Source organism: Saimiri boliviensis, chromosome 1, assembly GCF_048565385.1.
Source record: "Saimiri boliviensis isolate mSaiBol1 chromosome 1, mSaiBol1.pri, whole genome shotgun sequence".
Taxonomy (NCBI): domain Eukaryota; kingdom Metazoa; phylum Chordata; class Mammalia; order Primates; family Cebidae; genus Saimiri; species Saimiri boliviensis.
The window spans coordinates 92,017,736-92,045,471 of record NC_133449.1 but is presented as its reverse complement, the minus strand read 5'-3'; the positions used below and the strand labels follow the sequence as shown (position 1 = coordinate 92,045,471).

At 37.9% G+C, this 27,736-nt stretch overlaps 1 protein-coding gene across 1 annotated transcript; it reads left to right on the top strand.

The window, feature by feature from the left end:
* The first annotated feature begins 9 nt into the window (after positions 1-9).
* SULT1C3 (sulfotransferase family 1C member 3) lies at positions 10-27,380 on the top strand. The gene is made up of 8 exons (XM_003922773.1): positions 10-181; positions 13,874-14,002; positions 14,959-14,998; positions 21,168-21,225; positions 22,358-22,484; positions 25,450-25,544; positions 25,683-25,863; positions 27,268-27,380. Exons 1-8 carry the CDS (start codon positions 10-12, stop codon positions 27,378-27,380), a joined length of 915 nt encoding a protein of 304 aa, XP_003922822.1.
* The last annotated feature ends 356 nt before the right edge of the window (positions 27,381-27,736 follow it).

Sequence of the window (27,736 nt, the reverse complement as noted above, 5' to 3'; positions counted from 1 at the left end):
AGATTCTCAATGGCAAAAAATGAGAAAAATGCTCCCACTATGGATAAGAGCTCAACAACATCGAACATCCTGGAAATAGATGGAGTCCCTTTGTTGCTATCATCAAAAGAAATGTGGGATGAAATATATAATTTCCCAGCCAGGCCTGACGATCTTATTCTGGCAACTTACCCAAAGTCAGGTAAGACTATCAAAACACAAAAATATTCAATATTTGCATGTGAAATTATTGCATAATCTGTATTGATCAATGAAGCATGAGTGGGATTTCAAGAGAAAAAATTCCTATTATGGTGATCTGTTCTTTGATGTTGCAGGACATTTAGCATTCGTGATCCTTAGGGTAACAATTTCCAATAGCACTCTCTCAAGATAAGAGAAAAGATTTCTAGGCTGTTGGTGGGAGTGTAAATTAGTTCAACCATTGTGGAAGACAGTGTGGTGATTCCTAAAGGACCTAGAAATAGAAATTCCATTTGACCCAGCAATCCCATTACTGGGTATATATCCAAAGGATTATAAATAGTTCTACTATAAGAACACGTGCACACGAATGTTCATTGCAGCACTGTTTACGATAGCAAAGACCTGGAACCAACCCAAATGCCCACTGATGATAGACTGGACAGGGAAAATGTGGCACATATACACCATGGAATATTATGCAGCCATCAAAAACAATGATTTCATGTCCTTTGTAGGGACATGGATGAATCTGTAAACCATCATTCTTAGCAAATTGACACAAGAGCAAAAAATCAAATACCACATGTTCTCACTCATAGGTGGGTGTTGAACAATGAGAACACATGGACACAGGGAGGGGAGCACTACACACTGGGGTCTATTGGGGGGAAATAGGGGAGGTACAGTGGGGGGTGGGGAGTTGGAGAGAGATAGCATGGGAATAAATGCCAGATACAGGTGAAGGGGAGGAAGGCAGCAAATCACACTGCCACGTGTGTACCTATGCAACTATCTTGCATGTTCTTCAAATGTACCCCAAAACCTAAAATGCAATTTAAAAAAAAGAAATAGGGCAGATAATGCCCCCATTCCAGAACCAATAATACACATCAAATATAAGGTCAATAGATTGAAAGACATACGACTTTTTTAAACATCATCCCTCACTCAGGGAAGCCTTCTATAAACATGTCATACTCTAGATATTAATCTATTATTCCGGTTATTAAACAGAAATTGATTTTCTAGTCCTCTCAAGTTCTTAGGGGATGTCAATCATGGATTTTCTGCTCTGTACCAAATAAGTCTTATTCAGAGAAGCACAAGTATTGACCTTGATTTAAAATGCCTTAGATTTCTAATTCTTCTCTAAGAATTCCTAGACTGAAATACAACTTAGTAACAATGAGCACATCTGATGCCCAGAACTCACTTGTGATAGGCCATTTTCCATGAGAAGGAACCACAGCTATTAGGAGAATTGATGATCCCCCTCTTTGGATTAGAATATGCAAGGTTAATGTACTACATCTTCTTTTTGAAAGAATAAGTGAACAGTATATATTCCCAGAATTGTTTGTTTTTATTAAATGTCTGTAAAAATAAAGCACACATAATAACCAGAAAAACATTAATGGGGTCATGTAGACGGATACAAGAACCAAAGTGAATGCGCTTACAATGGACACATTTGGGACAGTTTGAGCATCCAAAAGAATGATCTCTAACTGACTGGGAGAACATTAAATAAAAACCTCCTGATCAGCTATGCTGAAAGGACAAGATTGGATGTGTACTCTAGCCATAATAAAAAGGAAAACTGGATAAAATATACAAAACCGCTGGTTTCTGACATTGGATGACAAGTGTCTCAGTCTTCAGTCTGAAGATGCTTTCTGAATAGGGTTTAGTTACATGGAGCAAAAGAAAAAGTCATAGCAAACACATTGAGTTCAGGAGCCAGATATTAAAATTCTGAGAGGTTGAAGTGGCCACAATTTGCAGGGAAGAGTACCAGAGAAAAGGAAATGATACAAATAAATATCTTTAGATATCTTTAGAGAGAACCCTTTTAGTCTATTGTTGAATGGTAGACTGCACTTGCATAGAGCCCAGATCCATGAAATCAGGCAAGGAACTATCAGAAAACCATTAGCCATATAATTTCTAGAGATTATACAAGGCTGAGAGACTTTTGTGCTCCAATCAGCATATGATGGGCAGAGTTTTTGTACCCATGACATGAGTCCTCTATTATTACATCTGTGGTTATTTCATATCACATGCCCAAATGGATTTTACAGCTGCTATTAAAATAGCTAATCAGCTGATAGTAAAACAGGGAGGTTGTCTTGGGCTATCTGGATGAACCCAGTGGAATCATGTGAGGTCTTCAATGCAAAAGATAAAGTCAGAGAGATGCGGCAGAGGAGAACGTCTGAGAAATTTAAAGCGTAGTAAAAGTTCAATGTGTGATTATAGACTTAAAGATGAAGAGAGAAAGTATCAATCAAACAGTTAGCTCAATACTACAGCCACAAGGAACTGAATTCTGTTGACATCTAGAAGCTTGGCAAAACAACCTGAAGACCCAGATGAAAATGGCAGCCCTAGCTGATACCTTGATTTTAGCCTAGTCATACCCTAAACAGAGGACCAGCCATGTTATGCACAACTTCTAACCTACAGAAAATGTGACCTAATATTCAGTTGTTGTTTTAGCTTATTAAGTTTGTGATTATTTGTTACCACAAACTTTTCAACCTATAATTCCATATACACAGTAAAAAATCACCTTTTTTAATATTACTTAAAATGAGGGTCAAATGAAGACTTTTTCTCAGACAGCAAAAGCTAAGAGAATGTGTTGCCAGCATAGCTGTATTAAAAATAAATAAATAAAATGTTATATTAAAGAAAATTTCTTAAAGGATAGTTGATCATTTAAAGCAAAATTTAAAACAATGTGTTACAGAGCTCATAACATAAGTGCAAGTAAAATGTATGACCAAAATAAGGTTTGGAACAGAAAAGATAATAAAAATACATTGTTGGAAAGTTTTAACTAACTCATGAAATAACATAATATTAGTTCAACATACACTAGGATAAGATAGAGATGCATTCTATAAACCCTAGAGTACTTGTTAGAAAAATAAAACATACTGACACAAGAACAGAAAATCAAACACCTCATGTCCTCACTCACAGGCGGGTGTTGAACGATGAGAACACGTGGACACAGGGAGGGGAGCATCACACAATGGGGTCTGTCGGGGGGAAACGGGAGGGACAGTGGGGGTGGGGAGTTGGGGAGAGATAGCATGGGGAGAAATGACAGATACAGGTGATGGGGAGGAAGGCAGCAAATCACACTGCCATGTGTGTACCTATGCAACAATCTTGCCTGTTCTTCACATGTACTCCAAAACCTAAAATGCAATAAAAAAATAAAATAAAATAAAATAAGGGGAAAAAAACATAAGAGGTATTGCCAGAAATGCCAAATAGAATTCACAAAAACAGTGAATCCAAGAGTCAGGAAAAGGCTAACAAAGGAATAAAGATGGAAATATATTCAATAAATAACAAGGTGGTAGATTTACAGCCAATTATGCAGATAATTGTAAAATAGTTCCCAATTGTTAGCAAAAGGTACGTTCCTGCAACCACATTGAATGCCTGAAATTAGATTGCACCATTTTATACACTACGTTTTATACATACTTATTACGAAATTTAGTTATAAATTAGAAACGGTAAGAGATTAAAAATAAATAATAAAATATAATCTTTATAGAAAAATGCAACACTACTCTTGCACTTTAGGACCATTATTACATAAAAATAAGGGTTGCTCAAGAATCCAAGCCCTACAATACCATGAGAGTCAATCTAATTAATACTAGATAGCTACTAAGCAAATAATGAGCAGGTGACATAGTAACCAGACAAAGAAATGACTCACATCCCAGAAGGGATGGAGAGGGTGGCCCAAGATTTCATCATGCTACTCAGACCAATATGCAATTTAAAAACTATGAATTATTTAGTTCTGGAATTTTCCATGTTGTTTTCAGACCACAATTAGCCACAGATAAACCACAGAACACAAAACTGTGAATAAATGAGAACTATTTTATTAAATAAAATTTTATAAGCAACCCAAATTAGAGTGTACTTTACACATAAAGCTGTGATAGGCTGAAAGTAAAAGAATAGGAAAATGTATATCATGCAAATAATAAAGATAAACTAGCTAGAATAACTATATTATAAGGAAACAAGAATTTTACTGTGGATAAGGAGAAATATTTCAAAATGATAAAAAGGTTAATTCATCAAGACAAAATATTCCTGCATGTGTATATACTTAATAAGAGGGCTTCCAAATACATAAAGCAAATATGTGAAAAAAGGAGAAATAGACAAATTCACAATTATAATTAGAAATTTTAGTACTCATCATTCAATAATTGCTAGAACAAGTAGTGAAAAAAGCACAAATTTAGAAAACCTTAACCATATTATCAGCCAGCTTGACTTAAAAATATTTTTAGAACACTCTCAACAGTACCAGAACCTACATTCTTTTCAAGTGCACATAAAACATTAAAAAATATAAACCATAAGATGGGTTTTAAATAAAAATTCTCAAATAAATCTAAAATATTCAAAATTTATACAGAACGCGTTATTTGAATGCAAGTGGAATTAAAGTAGAAATCAGCAACAGAAAGATACCCACAAATATTTAGAAACTAAGTAATATAATTTGAAATAACATAAAACTATTAAAAGCATTAGAAAAGACTATACATGGAGTGATAACAAAAACAGCATATTAAAATTTGTGAGAAGCAATTAAAGTAGCACTTGAAGAGAGGTGGTTTTTTTTTTTTTTTTTTGTACTTTAACTTCCGGGGTACATGTGCAGATTTTGCAGGATTGTTGCATAGTTACACACATGCCATGGTGGTTTGTTGTCTCCATCCCCCGGTCACCTACATCAGCCATTTCTTCTAGTGTTTTCCCTCCCCAACCACCCAGCCCCTCCCTGTCCTTCTCCTAGCCCCCCCGCCTCTATGTGTGACGTTCCCCTCCCTGTTTCCATGTGTTCTCACTGTTCAACATCCACCTATGCGTGAGAATATGTGGTGTTTGGCTTTCTGTTCTTGTGTCAGTTTGCTGAGAATGATGGTTTCCAGATTCATCCATGTTCCTACAAGGACGCAAACTCATCATTTTTTATGGCTGCATAGTATGTCATGGTGTATATGTGCCATATTTTCTTTGTCCAGTGTATCATTGATGGGCATTTGGGTTGGTTCCAGGTCTTTGTTATTTTAAACAGTGCTGCAATGAACATACATGTGTGTGTGTCTTTATAGTAGAATGATTTATAGTCCTTTGGTTATATATTCAGTAGTGGGATTGCTGGGTCAGATGGAATCTCTATTCCAGGTCCTTGAGGAATTGCCACACTGTCTTCCACAATGGTTGAACTAATTTACACTCCCACCAACAGTGTAAAAGTGTTCCTATTTCTCCACATCCTTTCCAGCATTTGTTTAATGATTGCCATTCTAATTGGTGTGAAATGATATTTCAATGTGTTTTTGATTTGCATTTCTAAAATGACCAGTGATGATGAGTTGTTGGCTGCATAAATGTCTTCTTCGATAAAATGTCTGTTCATATCCTTTGCCCACTTTTGAATGAATTTGTTTTTTTCTTGTAAATCTGCTTTAGTTCATTGTAGATTCTGGATATTAGTCCTTTGTCTGATGGGTAGATTGCAAAAATTTTTTCCCATTCTGTTGGTTGCCAGTTCACTCTGGTGACTGTTTGGCTGTGCAGAAATGCTTAATTAAGTTTAATTAGATTCCATTTGTCTATTTTGGCTTTTGTTGCCAATGCTTTTGGTGTTTTAGTCATGAAGTTGTTGCCAATTCCTATGTCCTGAATGGTTTTGCCTAGGTTTTCCTCTAGGGTTTTTATGGTGTTAGGTCTTATGTTTAAGTCTTTAATCCATCTGGAGTTAAGTTTAGTGTAGGGTGTAAGGAATGGGTCCAGTTTCAGCTTTCTGCACACGGCTAGCCAGTTTTCCCAACATCATTTGTTGAACAGGGAATCCTTTCCCCATTGCTTGTTTTTGTCAAGTTTGTCAAAGATCAGATGGTTGTAGGTGTGTGGCATTACTTCCAAGGCCTCTGTTCTGTTCCATTGGTCTATATCTCTGTTTTACTACCAGTACCATGATGTTGATTACTGTAGCCTTATAGTATAGTTTGAAATCAGGCAGCGTGATGTCTCCAGCTTTGTTCTTTTCACTTTGTCCTGGCTGTGTGAACTCATTTTTGGTCCATATGAAGTTTAACATGGTTTTTCCAGTTCTGCGAAGCTCATTGGTAGCTTGATGGGGATAGCACTGAATCTATAAATTACTTTGGGCAGTATGGTTATTTTCACAATATTGATTTTTCCTAACTATGAGCATGGAATGTTTTTCCATCTGTTTGTGTTCTCTCTTATTTCCTTGAGCAGTGGTTTGTAGTTCTTCTTGAAGAGATATTTACATCCTTTGTTAGCTGTATTCCTAGGTATTTTATTCTCTTTGTAGCAATTGTGAATCGGAGTTCACTCATGATTTGGCTCTGTTTGTCTGTTATTGGTATATAAGAACGCTTGTAATTTTTGCACATTGATTTTGTATCCTGACACTTTGCTGAAGTTCCTTATTATTTTAAGGAGATTTTGGGCTGAGACGATGGGGTCTTCTAAATATACAATCATGTCATCTGCAAATAGACAATTTTACTTCCTCTTTTTTCTAATTCAATACCCTTTATTTCTTTTTCTTGCCTGATTGCTCTGGCTAGAACTTCCAATATTATATGAAGCAGCAGTGGTAAGAGCGGTTATCCTTGTCTTGTGCCAGTTTTCAAAGGGAATGCTTCCAGTTTTTGTCTGTTCAGTATGATATTGGCTGTGGGATTGTCATAAATAGCTTGTATTATTTTGAGATCTATTCCATTCATACCTAGTTTATTGAGGGTTTTTGGCATAAAGCACTGTTGAATTTTGTCAAGGCCTCCTCTGCATCTGTTGACATAATCATGTGGTTTTTGTCTTTGGCTCTGTTTATGTGATGGATTACATTTATAGATCTGTGTATGTTGAATCAGCCTTGCATATTTGGGATGAAGCCTACTTGATTGTGATGTATAAGTTTTTTGATGTGCTGTTGCATTCGGTTTGCCAGTATTTTATTGAAGATTTTTGCATCCATGTTCATCATGACTATTGGCCTGAAGTTTTCTTTTTAAGTTGTGTCTCTGCCAGGTTTTGGTATCAGGATGATGTTGGTCTCATAAAATGAGTTAGGGAGGATTCCCTCTTTTTGTATTGTTTGGGATAGTTTCAGAAGGAATAGTACCAGCTCCTCTTTGTACGTCTGCTAGAAATCAGCTGTTAACCTGTCTGGACCTGGACTTATTTTGGTTGGTAGGCTATTAATTGCTGCCTCAACTTCAGACCTTGTTACTGTTCAATTCAGGAATTCGACTTCTTCCTGGTTTTGTGTTTGCAGGGTGTATGTGTCCAGGAATTTATCCATTTCTTCTAGATTTACTGGTTTATGTGCAGAGAGGTGTTTGTTGTAATCTCTGATGGTAGTTTGTATTTCTGTGGAATTGGTGGTGATATCCTCTTTATCGTTTGTTATTGCATCTATTAGATTCTTCTCTCTTTTCTTTTTATTACTCTGGCTAGCAGTCGATCTATTTTGTTGATCTTTTCAAAAAACCAGCTCCTGAATTTATTGATTTTTTGCAGGTTTTTTTTGCGTCTTTATCTCCTTCGGTTATGCTCTGATCTTAGTTATTTCTTGTCTTCTGCTAGCTTTTGAATTTGTTTGATCTTGCTACTCTACTTCTTTTAATTTTGACATTTGGGTGTCAATTGTAGATCTTTTCTTGCTTCTCGTATGGGAATAAATAAAATAATAGTGCTATAAATTTACCTCTAGACATTGCTTTAAATGTGTCCCAGAGATTCTGATACATTGTGTCTTCATTTTTATATGTTTTGAAGAACATCTTTATTTCTGTCTTCATTTCATTATTTATCCAGTACTCATTCAGGAGCAGGTTGTTCAGTTTCAATGTAGTTGTGTGGTTTTGAGTGAGTTTCTTGATTCTGAATTCTATTTTGATTGCACTGTGGTCTGAGAGACTGTTATCAATTCTGTTCTTTAGCATTTGCTGAGGAGTGATTTACTTCCAAATATGTGATCAATTTTAGAGTAAGTGCAATGTGGTGCTGAGAAGACTGTATACTCTGTTGATTAAAAAAATCTGGAGACAACAGATGCTGGAGAGGATGTAAAGAAATAGGAATGCTTTTACACTGTTGATGGGAGAGTAAATTAGTTCAACCATTGTGGAAGACACTGTGGCGATTCCTTAAGGATCTAGTAATAGAAATTCCATTTGACCCAGCAATCCCATTACTGGGTATATATGAAAAGGATTATATATCGTTCTATTATAAAGATATGTGCACACATATGTTCATTGCAGCACTGTTTACAATAGGAAAGACATGGAACCATCCCAAATGCCCATCAAGGATAGACTGGATAAAGAAAATGTGGGACATATACACCATGGAATACTATACAGCCATAAGAAAGGATGAGTTTATGTCCTTGCAGGAACATGTATGAATTTGGAAACTATCATTCTCAGCAAACTGACACAAGAACAGAAAACCAAACAGCGCATGAAACCAAACACTGCATGTTCTCACTCATAAGTGGGTGTTGAACAATGAGAACATATGGACACAGGGAGGGGAACACCACACACTGGGGTCTGTTGGGTGGTGCGGGGCTAAGGGAGGGCTAGCAGGAGGTGGGGAGGCTGGGGAGAGATAAGATTAGGAGAAATACCTAATGTAGGTGAAGCGGGGATGGAGGCAGAAAACCATCATGGTGTGTGTATACCTACGTAACAGTCCTGCACAAGTACCCCAGAACTTAAAGTATAATTTAAAAAAAAAACCATTGGTAAAACAAATAGCACCTGAAAACATGAAATATTCAGAAATAAATTTAACAAAGCTGTGCACAATTTGAAAGTGAAAACACTATGGGGAGAAATTGTGTAAGACTTACATAAATAAGGAACCATACCATATCTATAGATCAAAAGAATCAACATTTTTAAGACATATTAATTTCTAAATTAATCTGTATATTCAATTTAATCTGAATCACAAACTGACAAATTGATTCCAAGATTTATATGAAAATATAAATGTCCTTCAAAGTCAATATTTTTGATAGAAAGAGTAAAGTGGCTGGGTTTATATTAGCTGATTTAATGACATTTAACTCAGCTTCAGCATTCAAAGGAGTGTGGTATTGTTTTAAGGACAGACATAAAGAATTGACTTTACTTTGTGCCACATGCAAAAATGTAAAAGTGCAATGCATGAGACTTCCAAATATTAAAACTAAATCTATAAAACTATGGGAGTATAGATAGGAAAATAGCTTCAAAGTTTAGATTATACAACAGTAATTTTGGAAAATAATGAAAAACACTAACTTTATGGTTTGCATTTAATAAAAGTTCAATATAATTGGACTTCATCAAAATTAAAGCTTCTGTTCTTCTAAAGACACAGTTAAAAAAATAAAAATACATGACACACATGGAGAGAAAACATTCACAATACCTACATCCGGCCAGAAGGCATAAAGAACTGTTACAACTGAAAAAAAAAAAAACGTAGTAAATTGGGCAAAAGATATAAAAAATACTTATCACCAAAAAAGCTATACAACTAACCAATAAACACAGAATAAGATGCTCAAAATTATTTATTATGAGAAAATGTGAATTAATACCATAATGAAATACCACTACACACCATTTCAAATGGCTAAAAACCTGGGAATACTAAGCGTTATAAGGACACAGAGGAACTGAAATTCCCATGCACTGTTGGGGAGGACGTAACATGGTATTCTATTCAACACTCTCTTATAAAATTAAGCATGCACCTGCCACACAACCCAGCAATTCCCATCCTAGAGATTTACCTTCTAAAATAAAAATCTATGTTTATCCAAAAACTCATCCACAATTATAGCATGTTTATTCAAAAATAGCCCAACACTGATACAAACCTAAATTTTTATTATATAAATGAATAAACACAATTGCTTATCCATAAAATTTAGTTGTTCTCAGTAACAAAGAGAAATTAACTACAGATATATATATAAGAACATGAATGAATCCCAAAATAATGATGGTGTGTGAAAAAAATCAGACATATGAGGACATACTGTATGGTTTCATTTTATGAAATTCTACAACCTGTAAAACTAATTTATATTGACAAAAACAAAAATAGATCAGCAGTTCCATGGAATCGAAAGTGGCAAAAGAAATGATTGATTGAAATAGACACGGTTGTAATTTTGATTATGGTAATGACTGCATATATTTGTCAAACTTTATTAAACTACACATTTATAACAGGTTCATTCTCTTCTATGTAATTCTCACCTACACTGAAGTTTATTTCAAAAAACATGATTCCATAATGATGAAAAAAAGAAAAAGTAAAACTTATTTATTATGATTAAAGATAACCATTATTCATCTCTTAGCCTAAGAAGAAGTAATAAAGAAAAATAACTTACAGGAATAATTAGGAAAGAAGGAAGTCAAATTGTCTCTATTTGCAGACAACGTGATTGTATACTTAGAAGACCCCATCATCTCAGCCAAAAATCTCCTTAAACTGATAAGCAACTTCAGCAAAGTCTCAGGATACAAAATCAATGTACATAAATCACAAGCATTCTTATACACCAATAACAGAATTCAAGAGAGCCAAATCAAGAATGAACTGCCATTCACAAAAAGAATAAATACCTAGGAATACAACTAACAAAGGATGTAAAGGACCTCTTCAAGGAGAACTACAAACCACTGCTCAAGGAAATAAGAGATGACACAAGCAGATGGAAAAACATTGCATGGTCATGGTTAGGAAGAATCAATATTGTAAAAATGGCCACACTGCCCAAAGTAATCTATAAAGATTCAACGCTATCCCCATCAAGTTACCATTGACCTCCACAGAGCTGGAAAAAAACACCTTAAATTTCTTATGGAACAGAAAGAGAGCCTGCATAGCAAAGACAATCCTAGGCAAAAAGAGCAAAGCTGGAGGCATCACACTACCTGACTTCAAACTATACTACAAGGCTACAGTAATCAAAACAGCATGGTACTGGTACCAAAACAGAGATATAGACCAATGGAACAGAACAGAGGCCTCAGAGGCAACGCCACACATCTACAACCATCCAATTTTTGACAAACGTGGCAAAAAAACAAGCAATGCGGAAAGGATTCCCTGTTTAATAAATGGTGTTGGGAATACTGGCTAGCTATGTGCAGAAAGCTGAAACTAGACCCCTTCCTGACACCTTACACTAAAATTAACTCCAGATGGATTAAAGGATTATGGATTTATGTTTAGAAGACCCCATCATCTGAACCCAAAATCTCCTTAAACTGATAAGTAACTTCAGCAAAGTCTCAGGATACAAAATCAATGTACAGAAATCACAAGCATTCTTATATACCAATAACAGACTTAAACAGAGCCAAATCCAGAAATGTAAGGTCTAACACCAGAAAAAACCCTAGAAGAAAACCTAGGCAAAACGATTCAGGACATAGGCATAGGCAAGTACTTCATGACTAAAACACCAAAAGCATTGGCAACAAAAGCCAAAATAGACAAATGGGATCTAATTAAACTCCAGAGCTTCTGTACAGCAAAAGAAACAATCATTAGAGTGAACTGGCAACCAACAGAATGGGAAAAAATTTTTGCAATCTACCCATCTGACAAAGGGCTAATATCCAGAATCTACAAAGAACTAAAACAGATTTACAAGAAAGAAACAAACAAACCCATTGAAAAGTGGATGAAGGACATAACAGACACTTTTCAAAAGAAGACATTTATGAGGCCAACAAACATGACAAAATGCTCATCATCACTGGTCATTAGAGAAATGCAAATCAAAACCACATTGAGATACCATCTCATGCCAGTTAGAATGGCGATCATTAAAAAATCTGGAGACAATAGATGCTAGAGAGGATGTGGAGAAACGGGAACATTTTTACTCTGTTGGTGGGAGTGTAAATTAGTTCAACCATTGTGGAAGACCGTGTGGCAATTCCTCAAGGACCTAGAAATAGAAACACCATTTGACCCAGCAATCTCATTACTGGGTATATATCCAAAGGCTTAGAAAGCATTCTATTATAAAAGCACATGCACACATATGTTCATTGCAGCACTGTTTACAATAGCAAAGACCTGGAACCAACCAAAATGCCCATCGATGATAGACTGGACAAGGAAAATGTGGCACATATACACCATGGAATACGTAGCCATAAAAAAGAATGAGTTCGTGTCCTTTGTAGGCACATGGATGAATCTGGAAACCATCATTCTCAGCAAACTGACACAAGAACAGAAAAACTAATACCACATGTTTTCACTCATAGGCGGGTATTGAACAATGAGAACACATGGATACAGGGAGGGGAGCATCACACACTGGGGTCTGTTGTGGGGGAATAGGGGAGGAACAGTTGGGGGTAGGGAGTTTGGGGCGGGATAACATGGGGAGAAAAAAAAGAATTTACAGGAATTGTAGTTCTTCCTTATTTCATGAGGGAAAGTTTTTTATATGATGATCTACCTAATAAATAGAGAAGTGATGGGATTAGAAAATAAACAATTTGCTACTCACAATAAAAATTAGGTCAAGCAGGATCATTAATGAATAAATCCTAAAATAACTAGATAAAATCTGAGAGGAACTGGTTGGTCACATGGTACTGAAATGTCACCATACAGTTTCATTCCTAAAAGCAAATGGAAATGTGGACCTTTACAATGAGTAATCTGGTGGTCACCTCCAAAACTGAATGATGAACAGTAGTATCACTAGTAGTGAGGCAATCTGATATATGTACTTCTTGGCATACATGGTGCAAGAAATACCAAGCAGTGCCTAGAAATCTGCCAAAAATGATTACCAGAAACTAACCAAGACCTGGATTCCAGTCTCTGGCAAATAGAGAAACAAAAATGCACTATGAGGAAATAATCAGACAAATCCAGAATAAGCAGAGTACTACAGGACAAGTGGCTGATCTGGTCAAAAACCAACGTCAAAGAACAAAAATTAGTGTCATGAAGAAAAAGCGTGGAAGGATAATTCTAAGCTGAGACAAAAAGGGCAGTCAAAGTAATGCAGCCTATAAATCTTAATTGGGAAAAAGTGATAATAACATTACAACACAATTGAAAAAATTTAATATAGGTTGAATATCTTGTTATTAAGGTTTTATTATAAAATAGGTGTTCGGAGAAACATTCAGTAACCATGACAAGAGAATGTTGTATTGGGAGATAGAGTATTTTTAGGTATGAAGTGTCATAATATAGGAAACATAAAAATGGATCACTCAAACATGATAGATGAGAGATTAAATACTAAAAAATGATAGATGATTGATAGATACATAGATACATACATAAATGCATAGAGAGATATAGATACATAATTAGATAGCTACATGGAGAGATAGAAGATAGATAGATAGATAGATAGATAGATAGATAGATAGATAGATGAAGGTAAAATATAACAGTTTTCACTACTGCCTTGGCAACATTTATCAAATTTCAAAGTGCTCTCATGTTGCTGCCTTTGTTCAAAATATTCAATAACTTAGGATTAAAGTTTAGTTGATAAAAATCAAAGAACTATTTCAAATATTTTCAGGTACAACATGGATGCAAGAAATTTTAGACATGATTCAAAATGATGGTGATGTGGAGAAATGCAAAAGAGGCAATTCTCTAGAGAGATGCCCTTTCCTTGAATTCAAATTTCCTCATAAAGAAAAAAAAAGTGAGTAATATGCACCAAGACAGAAAGGGCTTTCAATGCAAGATTCCACAACAATGTGTACTGTTTTTGACAGAGCTTCCATGGCAGCCAAAAGTAGCCTGTATCTTTCATGAGGTCAAATTGTTCACAAGCCAGTAAGTAAAACCTTAGATTGGGTCTTCAGGGCTTCCTCCTGTTCTTAGCTTGTAGCCTTTAGCTTCCCAATAAGATTTCATTCTCTTTCTCATATTTCTCCTTCCCAATGTTATGATAAAGAACACTCTCTCTCCTTTGTATTCTCCTTCATATGTTTGAATCAGTGGAAAAACCAGAAATTAGCAATCAGCTGTTATAAAAGGACAGGTGTGATTTCTGAAGAAAAAGGAGAAGTATTGAGGATATACCATGGACATTCCCAGCATTAATTGTGGGAGCTAAAAAAGTTTCCTAAGAGTGTGAAACCTAGTGAGTAACATGAAATAAAGAAAGACCTCCTAGAAGACTTTTGGAACGAAAAATGCTTTACATGTGTTTGTGATAAACAACTAGTGTCTCCAGCGGAAAAAAAATTTAACCTCTCTCTAAATTAAGACACAAATGTAAATTCAAAGATTTTCCAAGAATGGCAAAATATTGTAAAAGGATGAGTGTGATTTCTGAGAAACAAAGAGAGAGAGAGAGAGAGAAACAGAGAGGAAAAGAACAACCACATATATATTGAACATTCCCAGAATTTATTGAGGGTGATAAAGAGCTTTCCCTAGAGTCTAAAAGCTGAGAGGATAAGAGGAAATAAGCAAAAGTCTCCTAGATGGTTAGGCAGGAGTAGATGCTTTGTATGTCCTTGTGGATAAACAATTAACATTTTTAATAAAAATGAAATATAATGTAATCATTCTTTAGACAAAGATACAAATGGAATTCAAGTATTTTGGCAAAGTGGCAAGAATAAATAAACTATAAATTATTTTTTCTAGATTTGGAGATAGCTCTTGAAATGCCCTCACCACGACTTATAAAAACTCACCTCGATCCGACTTTCAAGATGGCCGCCTAAGAACAGCTCAGGACTTCAGCTCCCAGTGAAAGTGCAGAGGGTGAGTGGACGCCGCATTTCCAGACGAACTCTTATTGCCCACAGACCAGGAGATACCCAGGCAGAGGGGTCACCAGCGTCGCAGTCCCAGCCGGTGCGGCTGTTTTGGCCCCCGCGGGGCTGATTCCGCCCGCGCGGCTGCTGTGACCACTCCCTGTTGCTGCGGTTCTCCGTACAAAAGCCACTGGTCTGGGAGCCCTCTTAGCTGGCGAGCAGAGCCTTGAGACGGCAGAATAGCCCATTCATCTGAAACAGCGAGCCAGGCCAGGAGATTCCTAGGCAAAAAATCCGCCAGGAGCCGGCGCCGCGGTTCGAGCCGACTCCGTGAGTCGCAGCACGGGAGATCCCGGCACCTTTTCAACAAGCGACCGGAACGCGGGGTCGTTCAACTTAAAAGAAAAGACTCTGAGTCAGGGAGCCAGGTGATCAGGCTCGGTTGGTCCCACCCCTCCACCCCCAACAACAACCAAAACAAAAACAGTAATTGGAAACCCTCTGGGTTGAGCCCTTCAAACCAAGCACAGCTGAACCGGGACGGTCCGGCTCCGTGGGGGAGGGGCTTCCGCCATTACTGAGACTCTCCACGGCTACGGAGGCAGGCTGCCGTTGCCGAGGCAACCCGCCATTGCCGAGGCAACCTGCCACAACAGAGAGAGTCCGCCATAACAGAGGCGGGGCCACCATTGCCCAGACAGTTCTAACTACGCCCATATAAAAAGGACTACAGGGAAGAGCTCAGGGCAGCTGGGCGGAGCCCACAGCAGCTCAGCAAAGCCCCCGCGGGCAGGCAGAGGCTAGGCGTGCTGCTAGCTGGGCGGGTCCGACCTGAAAAAAAAAAAAAATCGAAAAAGGCAGTAGTGCAACGGAAACTCATAAAACTCCAACTCCCTGGGACAGAGACAGACAACAGGTGGATAAACCCACAAAAATGGGTAGAAACCAGCGTAAAAAGGATGAAAACTCCCGAAACCAGAACACCTCTCCTCCTAAAAGTGATCACAACTCCTCACCAGCAAGGGAACCAGACCGGATGGAGAAGGAGGGTGATGAAATGACAGAATCAGACTTCAGAAGATGGGTAGTAAGAAACTACAATGAGCTAAAAGAACATGTTCTAACCCATCGCAAAGAAAATAGGAACCTTGAAAAAAGATTGGACGAACTGCTGACGAGAATGGACAGCATAGAGAGGAGAATAAGTGAATTGATGGAGCTGAAAAATGCAACACGAGAACTTCGGGAAGCATGCACAAGCTTCAACAGCCGAATTGACCAAGCAGAAGAAAGGATATCAGAGGTCGAAGACCAACTCAATGAAATAAAAAGAGAAGGCAAGAACAGAGAAAAAAGCGCAAAAAGGAATGAACAAAATCTTCAAGAAATGTGGGACTATGTGAAAAGACCTAATCTACGTCTGATAGGTGTACCTGAATGTGATGAAGAGAATGAATCCAAGCTGGAAAATACTCTTCAGGATATTATCCAGGAAAACTTCCCCAACCTAGCAAGGCAGACCAATATTCAAATCCAGGAAATACAGAGAACACCACAGAGATATTCCTCAAGAAGAGCAACCCCAAGGCACATAATCGTCAGATTCACCAGGGTTGAAATGAAAGAGAAAATGCTAAGGGCAGCCAGAGAGAAAGGTCGGGTTACCCACAAAGGGAAGCCCATTAGACTCACAGCAGATCTCTCAGCAGAAACCCTACAAGCCAGAAGAGACTGGGGGCCAATATTCAACATCCTTAAAGAAAAGAACTTTCAACCCAGAATCTCCTATCCAGCCAAACTCAGCTTCATAAGTGAAGGAAAAATAAAATCCTTTGTGAACAAGCAAGCACTCAGAGATTTCATCACCACCAAACCTGCTCTACAAGAACTCCTGAAAGAGGCTCTACACACATAAAGGAAAAACCAGTACCAGCCACTCCAAAAACACACCAAATGGTAAAAAAGCAGCAACACAATCAAGAATCTGCATCAACTAACCAACAAAACAGCCAGGTAGCATCAAAATGACAGCATCAAATTCACACATAACAATACTATCCCTAAATGTCAATGGACTAAATGCCCCAATCAAAAGACACAGACTGGCAAATTGGATAAAAAGCCAAAACCCATCAGTGTGCTGTATCCAGGAAACCCATCTTACATGCAAGGATACACAAAGGCTCAAAATAAAGGGATGGAGGAAGATCTACCAAGCAAATGGAGAGCAAAAAAAGGCAGGAGTTGCAATTCTCATCTCTGATAAAATAGACTTTAAAGCAACAAAGATCAAAAGAGACAAAGAAGGACATTACATAATGGTAAAAGGATCACTGCAACAAGAAGAGCTAACGATCCTAAATATATACGCACCCAATACAGGAGCACCCAGATACATAAGGCAAGTTCTTAATGACTTACAAAGAGACTTAGACTCCCACACAATAATAGTGGGAGACTTTAACACCCCATTGTCAATATTAGACAGATCAACCAGACAGAAAATCAACAAGGATATCCAGGACCTGAACACAGACCTGGAACGAGCAAACCTAATAGACATTTACAGAACTCTCCACCCCAAATCCACAGAATATACATTCTTCTCAGCACCACATCACACCTACTCTAAAATTGACCACATAATTGGCAATAAGTCACTCCTCAGCAAATGCAAAAGAACAGAAATCATAACAAACAGTCTCTCAGACCACAGTGCAATCGAGTTAGAACTCAGAATGCAGAAACTAACTCAGAACCGCACAGCTTCATGGAAACTGAACAACTTGCTCTTGAATGTTGACTGGATAAACAATGAAATGAAGGCAGAAATAAAGATGTTCTTCGAAACCAATGAGAACGAAGACACAACATACCAGAATCTCTGGGACACATTTAAAGCAGTCTCTAGAGGAAAATATATAGCAATGAGTGCCCACATGAGAAGAAAGGAGAGATCGAAAATTGACACCCTATCATCAAAATTGAAAGAGCTAGAGGAGCAAGATCAAAAAAACTCAAAACCTAGCAGAAGACAGGAAATAACTAAGATCAGAGCAGAACTGAAGGAAATAGAGACACAAAAAACTCTTCAAAAAATCAATAAATCCAGGAGCTGGTTTTTTGAAAAGATCAACAAAATAGACAGACCACTAGCCAGATTAATAAAAAAGAAAAGAGAGAATAACCAAATTGATGCAATAAAAAACGATAAAGGGGATATCACCACAGATTCCACAGAAATCCAAACCATCATCAGAGATTATTACAAACAACTCTATGCACATAAACTAGTAAACCTGGAAGAAATGGATAAATTCCTGGACACCTGCAACCTCCCAAGCCTAAACCTGGAAGAAGCCGAAACCCTGAATAGACCAATAACATGGTCTGAAGTCGAGGCAGCAATAAAGAGCCTACCACCCAAAAAAAGCCCAGGTCCAGATGGGTTCACAGCTGAATTCTACCAGACATACAAGGAGGAGCTGATACCATTCCTTCTGAAACTATTCCAGACAATCCAAAAAGAGGGAATCCTTCCCAAATCATTTTACGAGACAAACATCATCCTGATACCAAAACCCGGCAGAGACTCAACAAGAAAAGAAAATTTCAGGCCAATATCCATGATGAACATAGATGCAAAAATCTTCAATAAAATACTGGCAAACCGATTGCAACAGCATATCAAAAAGCTCATCCACCATGATCAAGTAGGATTCATCCCGGGGATGCAAGGCTGGTTCAACATACGCAAGTCCATAAACGTAATTCACCACATAAACAGAACCAAAGACAAAAACCACATGATTATCTCGATTGATGCAGAGAAGGCTTTTGACAAAATTCAACAACCCTTTATGCTAAAAACCCTCAATAAACTAGGTATTGACGGAACGTATCTCAAAACAATAAAAGCTATTTACGACAAACCAACAGCCAATATCATACTGAATGGGCAAAAACTGGAAGCATTCCCTTTGAAATCTGGCACTAGACAAGGATGCCCTCTCTCACCACTCCTATTCAATATAGTACTGGAAGTTCTAGCCAGAGCAATCAGGCAAGAAAAAGAAATAAAGGGTATCCAAATTGGAAAGGAGGAAATCAAATTGTCTCTATTTGCAGATGACATGATTGTATATCTGGAAGACCCCATCATCTCAGCCCAAAATCTCCTGAAACTGATAAACAACTTCAGCAAAGTCTCAGGATACAAAATCAACGTGCAAAAATCACAAGCATTCCTATACACCAGTAATAGACTTCAAGAGAGCCAAATCAAGAACGAACTGCCATTCACAATTGCTACAAAGAGAATAAAGTACCTAGGAATACAACTAACAAGGAACGTAAAGGACCTCTTCAAGGAGAACTACAAGCCATTGCTCAACGAAATAAGAGAGGATACAAACAGATGGAGAAACATTCCATGTTCATGGTTAGGAAGAATCAACATCGTGAAAATGGCCATACTGCCCGAAGTAATTTACAGATTCAATGCTATTCCCATCAAGCTACCAATGACCTTCTTCACAGAACTGGAAAAAAACACCTTAAACTTCATATGGAACCAAAAGAGAGCCCGCATAGCCAAGTCAATTCTAAGCAAAAAGAACAAAGCGGGAGGCATCACACTACCGGACTTCAAACTATACTACAAGGCTACAGTAATCAAAACAGCATGGTACTGGTACCAAAACAGAGATATAGACCAATGGAACAGAACAGAGGCCTCACAGGAAATACAACATACCCACAACCATCTGATCTTCGACAAACCTGACAAAAACAAGCAATGGGGAAAGGACTCCCTGTTTAATAAATGGTGTTGGGAAAACTGGCTAGCCATGTGCAGAAAGCAGAAACAGGACCCCTTCCTGACACCTTACACCAAAATTAACTCCAGATGGATTAAAGACTTAAACATCAGACCTAATACCATAAAAACCTTAGAAGAAAATCTAGGCAAAACCATTCAGGACATAGGTGTAGGCAAGGACTTCATGACCAAAACGCCAAAAGCAATGGCAACAAAAGCCAAAATAGACAAATGGGACCTAATCAAACTCCACAGCTTCTGCACGGCAAAAGAAACAGTCAGTAGAGTGAATCGGCAACCAACAGAATGGGAAAAAATTTTTGCAGTCTACCCATCTGACAAGGGGCTGATATCCAGAATTTACAAAGAACTAAAGCAGATCTACAAGAAAAAAACAAACAAGCCCATTCAATAATGGGTGAAGGATATGAACAGATACTTTACAAAAGAAGACATACAGGAGGCCAACAAACATATGAAAAAATGCTCATCATCACTGGTCATCAGAGAAATGCAAATCAAAACCACATTGAGATACCATCTCACACCAGTTAGAATGGCGATCATTAAAAAATCGGGAAACAACAGATGCTGGAGAGGATGTGGAGAAATAGGAACACTTTTACACTGTTGGTGGGAATGTAAATTAATTCAACCATTGTGGAAGACAGTGTGGCGATTCCTCAAGGACCTAAAAATAGAAATCCCATTTGACCCAGCAATCCCATTACTGGGTATATATCCAAAGGATTATAAATCATTCTACTACAAGGACACGTGCACACGAATGTTCATTGCAGCACTGTTTACAATAGCAAAGACCTGGAACCAACCCAAATGCCCAACGATGATAGACTGGATAGGGAAAATGTGGTACATATACACCATGGAATATTATGCAGCCATCAAAAACGATGAGTTCACGTCCTTTATAGGGACATGGATGAACCTGGAAACCATCATTCTCAGCAAACTGACACAAGAGCAGAAAATCAAACACCGTATATTCTCGCTCATAGGCGGGTGTTGAACAATGAGAACACATGGACACAGGGAGGGGAGCACTACACACTGGGGTCTGTTGGGGGGAAATGGGGGAGGGGCGGGGGGTGGGGAGGTGGGAAGAGATAGCATGGGGAGAAATGACAGATACAGGTGAGGGGACGGAAGGCAGCAAAGCACACTGCCATGTGTGTACCTATGCAACAATCTTGCATGTTCATCACATGTACCCCAAAACCTAAAATGCAATAAAAAAAAAAAGAAAAAAAAAAAAAAACTCACCTCGCTTCACATCTGCTTCCACCATCTATCTGGAAAGAAAATTGCAAGGTAAAAAGAGCAGGCTTTTCAAACTTCTTTTAGCTTGGTGATTTAAACTATACAACTGAAGATGTCTTACAAAATAATTTACATTGAAAAATATTTTTTAATATAATTTGCTATTTTTTCTTAGATGAAGTACTTAAAATCAAGAATTACATAATTTGAAGTCTGCAAACATCCATGTTTTCTAAGGCAGGCTGTGTTTTCTAGAGGCAGGCTGACAAAGTGGGAGAGAAAAGATAGCAGTGAGTTGACTAGAGTACCGGAGGTAGTGATGCAGTGTAGTGTACAGGTTAGAAGGATAGGAAAAATTAACAGGACTTTGTGAGAGATCACATATAGAGGTGAGAGGGATAGAAATGAGGACAGGTTTGACCTTAGTCTACTCAGTAGGTTACAGAGGCATGGAATATACATATTATATATATATATATGGCAACCAACAAAATCATTCTAATCTTTGAGAAACACTGAAACATTCCTCTGTGTGAGTCTCATACAGCTATCCAGGAACTAGCTCTGGACTCAGTGTCCCAATTCCTGTGACCAGGTCTGACCCACTTATGTACTAAGCATGAAAGAATGGGAGTCCCTCCAGTTATCTGAAGGTCATTAACTTCTATCCAAGAATAATACCTGTTCTCTCCTCACCTAACACTAACCCTTTTAGAAGCCAAATGAGATGGTATGCACAAAAATGTTTTCTCATTCTCTAATCTTTCCCCTGTTGTGAATCTGGAATATTTCTTTCAACACAGTGAGACACACCTGAAATTCACCATTTCATGGCCCATCCCTGAATGCTCAGGAATGCTTTGTCAATTCCACCATGACTACTCCGCATATCACATCATATTCCAACCATGATTGACAGTGCTGTCCAAACATTGTGCTCATCCTCCTGCATTACTCATAACCACTCTGAAGTGGGGCACTCTCATTTGTCTTGGTGTTCTCCATGGCTATCAGGGTTGCAGAGCTGAAACGGCTCCATTTATAATATTTTAACTCATAACTCATGGATACAATGCTATGAACTTACAGGATGTAGTCACCATTGTATTGAAACACTCTCCTAGAGTATTTTGCTCAGTCTTATTTTTCTCTCCCTGGCTTCCTTCCCCATCCTTGATTTCAGATTATCTATGTGGCCAGAAATGCCAAGGATTGCCTGGTGTCTTACTACCACTTTCACAGGATGACTCCCTTATTGTATGATCCTCAGAACTTGGAGGAATTTTATGAGAAATTCATGTCAGGAAAAGGTGAGTGAAAACCAATTTTGTGGTACCCTCTTTCAGGAGACTTTAACAATAAGCACCTATGTAAACTAAAGTATAATCGTATGAAAGGCCATCCTGAGTGAAGAGGTCCTATCTTGGTAATGTGGAACTGGATAAGCCAGGTGGAAGAGGTATTTTTCCAAAATTGAATACAAATGTAAATTGAGATCAACTGGTTTCTTAAGTGTTGAGACAAAGGTAATCCCCAAAATCCTTGACCTGAGTTTCAAACAGTCAACTTCAAAATAAAAAGAGGAGACATTTTCTATGGAGAGACCTGGCAGTGGGAAGGCAGGAGGTGATTTCCTGTGGTTTTTCCCTAGCAGCATTATTGGACTGCTGGGCCACCACTTATGGTCACGAAAGTCATACACTGCACAGCCACAGAGAGCCTTTCCCACAGGACACAGTGCAAAGTCATAGCAGCCATGTCCCCTCATCCACTTACTAACAAGATCACACTTTCCAGAAAACCAGTGAACACATTAGGGCCACACTTGACAAAATAGTATTTGACTAGATTTGACCAGGTGTCAAATCAAATTGGCAAGGATCTCAACCTTCACAGAAGAAGAATATCTCATGGAAACAACAATCTCTAGACAGAAGAGACAAGATGGCTACATAAGGAGATTTAGGATGTAAGGACCATCACATATTTGTTTGAGCTTTAATACAGAAACATGATGATAGTATTTCATTGTAATGCAGTAAGCAGACCTAGAAAAAGGGATGAAAATTACATGGTGTCTGCTCCATTTCATTAACCTCTCTAAAATAATTGGAACTTCCACAAGTGAAATGGCTGAGTTGTGATGTTGAGAGCTCCCAGTCCTTGAGCAACCTAACTACCCCTGAGCAAATGTCTGTCAGAGAACTGAGTTTCATTATAATCAATCCTGACCACAGCACTCATATTCTCTTGAGGGAAAAGAAGAATCAAAATGAAGTGACATCTGCAACATGAAAAACAGGTATCTGTGGAAAAGTCAATAAATAATAATTTGCATCAAGCATATCACTGCAGTGAATCAAGAGAGATAACCTCATTAGAACAATTTCTCTAGAAACATTTCAAAAAAAGTACTGACAGATGCAAAGAGAAAAATAGCAAATCTAGATAGGACTTCAGGTGAATAGGTTTCCAATATTTATGAAGAGAAGTTTTGAGAACAGGCATAGTAAAAGGAAGGAAAGGAAGAGAGGATCCAAGCTGCTTTTCTTGTATGATTTTTCCCAAGGCCGGAGGTGTGCCACTGTTTTTGTGTCATTTTGGCTGGACTGTGGCACCTACTTATTTGTGTTTAATCAAACACAAATCCTAGTGTTTCTGTGAAAGTATCAATTTTGTAGTTGTAATTTATATCTATATTCAGTTGACTTAAAAAAAGGAGATAATGTTAAATATTAATAATATGGGTGGAACTTATGCAATCAGTTGGAGGTCATAAGAGAAAAAAACTCAGGCTTCTGAAAGAAAGGATTCTGCCTTAGGACTGTTATAGCAAATCTTGTCTGAGTTTCCAGCATCCCCCACAGACTTCAAACATGCCAAGCTCCACAATTGTAGAAGCCAATTCCTGTAAATAAACCATATATACATAATTTATATTTTATCCGTATATACATATATACTATGATGTAGCCATTGCTTAAAATAAATTGTATATGTACACATATATATTATGCACATATATAAAACATGCACACATATACATACATATATGAGTCCCCTTTATACTTGGTTTCCCTTTCTGCAGTTTCAGCCATCCAAAGTCAGCCCCAATTCAAAAATATTATAGTATTTCAAGGGAAAAAAAGGATAGAAAGAGGGAGACTACATTTACATAAGATGTGACTATATTATAGAATATCGTTGTAATAGCTGTTTACTTTTGTTGCTATTCACTCGCAGTGCCTAATATATAAATTAAACTAACATACACATGTATGCATAGAAAAAAATATACACTATGATAATGTAATTTGGTACTATCTGTGGTTTCAGGTATCCACTGGGGATCATGTGATATATCACCTGTGAATAAGGGGCACTAATGTATTCTTCTCTGTATTTGTCTATTCTGTTTCTCTGGAGAACCTGGCTGACACAGATACCAGTCACCATGACACATGCCAAGGTTCAAGTCACTGCAAACCTACATCTCTCTTCATCCTGATTCAAAAGAGAGCATTTCACCTGCTTGCTCACTTGTTTTGTGGTCGTTTTACCTCTGGAGAATGTTTTCCATCATCCTTCAGACAAATCTTCCACTTAGCACAATGTTTGCAACATAGCTAACCCTCAATAAAGATAACTCCTGTGTTTATAATGACTACCCAGAACCAAACCAGGAAGCTGCCAGAAGTGACAACCTATCAGGAACACTAAAACATCACTGAAATAAAATATGGTACTGGCTAACTCAGATGTCCATTCATTCTCTTACCTACTGCTGAAAAGAAAATGCATTGCATGTTTATCACATAGACGCAGCCTCAGGTGGAAACAGAAGTTCTCCTCGAGCCCACCTCTCTACTACTGCTGTATCTCTTTCAGAACAGGAACTTGCAAACTGCTTAGCACAGCTAAACAGGGAAAGCAGCAGGAGGATCCTAACCCTATATCAGATGGCCTGAATCAGTAATCCAATCGAAACTAAGCACTGTTTACCAGGAACAGGGGAAGTATTTTATTTCCTAATCTCTTAAGGTCTGTCTCAGGAAATCATCAATGTGTGCAAAGTCACATATAATAAATGTGTACTATAAATCTCTGCTTTACACCGTAAGTATGAACAAATTTTATTAGTGGAAAATTACATTCACTTTGTTAAGTAACCAGAATGAAAATTACAGAAGCTTATTTCAAATGAGTGCTAATTTATTTTATAGCCTTGGGTTTTTTCCTGGTACCGGGAACTAATAGTGCTCTGACATCTTCTAGTTATTTGTGGGTCCTGGTTTGACCATGTGAAAGGATGGTGGGCTGCAAAAGACACGCACCAGATCCTCTACCTCTTCTATGAGGACATAAAAAAGGCAAGTGGCACTGAAACATACAGGTCAGACCCAGAAACCCTCCTGACAATGTCCATCTGTTAAACAAGCTGTCACTTTAATTGGCCAAGCTCTTCTTCTTTCCACCCTCCTCATAATGCCTTTTTCTTCCATGGTCAGAATCCAAAACAAGAGATCCTCAAGATTTTGAAATTCTTGGAGAAAACTTTGTCAGATGATGTTATAAACAAGATCGTCCACCATACTTCATTTGATGTAATGAAGTATAACCCCATGGCCAACCAAACTTCTGTACCTTCTCACGTATATGACAACTCCATCTCAAAATTCATGAGGAAAGGTTGGTGGCATTTCTTTTACTTAATTCAAAAAAATTTCTGCCCTATAATCTAAAATAATTTTAAACCTAATTTTCAGGAAGAAGTGACACATTTCAGTTAAACTATGAATCTCTGCTCCCTTCACCCTGCTTGTTTGCTGAAAGCCAATGTCAGTGGTTCTGAAACTTGAGTCATATTAGAACCCCTGGAGACCTTGCTAAAGCTCTGATTGCTGGTCCCCACTCTAAAATACTGTTTCCATAGGTCCAGGAGTAGCCCTCAAATTTGCCTCTCTCTCAAATTCTCAGGTGATGCTTATGGTGCTGATCACTTTGATTATAATACCCAGCCCAACCATGAACTCTCTGCTGAAGGCTTGTGCATCCTCTGAGCAGCTTTGGACACTCATCTTTATTCTATTCCTGTTGTACAAACCCTAGCATAGCACTTCGTACTTAGATTTGTAACTATTGGTATTCATGTCTGTCTCCAAAATAAGACGACGGGCTTCCAGAAGAGAAAGTTTGTTCAGTTTGTTCCACTAGAATCTAGTATAGAGACTCATAGCTCAAAAAACTCAATAAAGGCCTGTTGTGTGAGTGTATGGATGAATGAAGATTATTTCTGTTCTCAACAGTTTAACATTCTAGATAGATGCAGAAACAGCTGAAAGTTACAAAAAAGAAAGTAAAGTAGAGGCTACACTAGTAATTCCCTAATACCAGTTCTCCTGACTGTATCAAAATTACCTTTAAAAATAGAGACCCCATTCCTGAAGATTCCAGTTAACTAGTTGCAAGTTGGAATCTGGAATTTGACATTATGATGAAGCATTTCAGATTACTCTTCTTGTCAAAAGGCAGGAAACCAGTAGAAATAAAGCACTAGGATAATTTAGATAAACAATTTATTAGCTCAGCATTTGTTAGGCTGACAAGGTAAAACAGTTTGCAGAATATCGCTCATATCTAAATGTCACAGCTGGTAGATTTACTCTTCAATTTTGCCCAATAAGAAATATCTTCTCCAGCGAGGTTAATGACATTTTTTAAATGTTTCACTGTCCCTGAGAGATCAAGATAGGATGTTCCACCAAGAAGTCCATGATGATAGCCAGCTGTACACTTTGGGTTGGGTACACTAGAGCCTATTGTGAATAGGAGCAGAAGATTCAGCCCAGTGGAGCACCTCAGTGGGGCCTGCAGCATTTGAAGAAGAAATATAAGGATGCTGTGTGCCTTGTGGTAAGAAGGCCAAGTAGATTGAAAATGAGGGACCATTCATAGTGGGAAGACCAGGTGGAGTGGGACTGAGGAACCCTCACTCATGGGAAGATCGTGTAGGTAGATTAGAAAACACTCACAATAGAAAGGTTAGGTGGAATGGATGCAGAGTCTGTCATGAACTTTTTTGATGTCCTACAGGGATGCCAGGAGACTGGAAGAACCATTTTACTGTGGCTATGAATGAGGATTTTGATAAGTATTACGAGAAGAGGATGGCAGAAACTACACTGACCTTCTGCACAGAGATCTGAGTGGGAAAAAACAAAATAAGAAACAGAGTCTGTGCCAACTATTTTGCTTTTTATTCTGTTAGGAAAGGAACTTGATGAATGTGGAGCTTATGAGCTTCAATCCCTGTCTCCTATAGTGTGGCTAGTCTGCTACAATATTAAAACATGATTTGAAATATTAACAAATCAGCTACTCCTATAAATAAAATATGAGGAATAGAGAACAGAGTCTGCCTATGTGAGTCTTTTTTTTAGTACAGGTATGTTTTACTGGGCATGACAGATAAAGCAAAACAAATCATTGCATCATGCATTCCCATGTATGATCCCCAGTACATTTCACAAGAAAATCATCCATAGGTGTTATGAGCCTCATT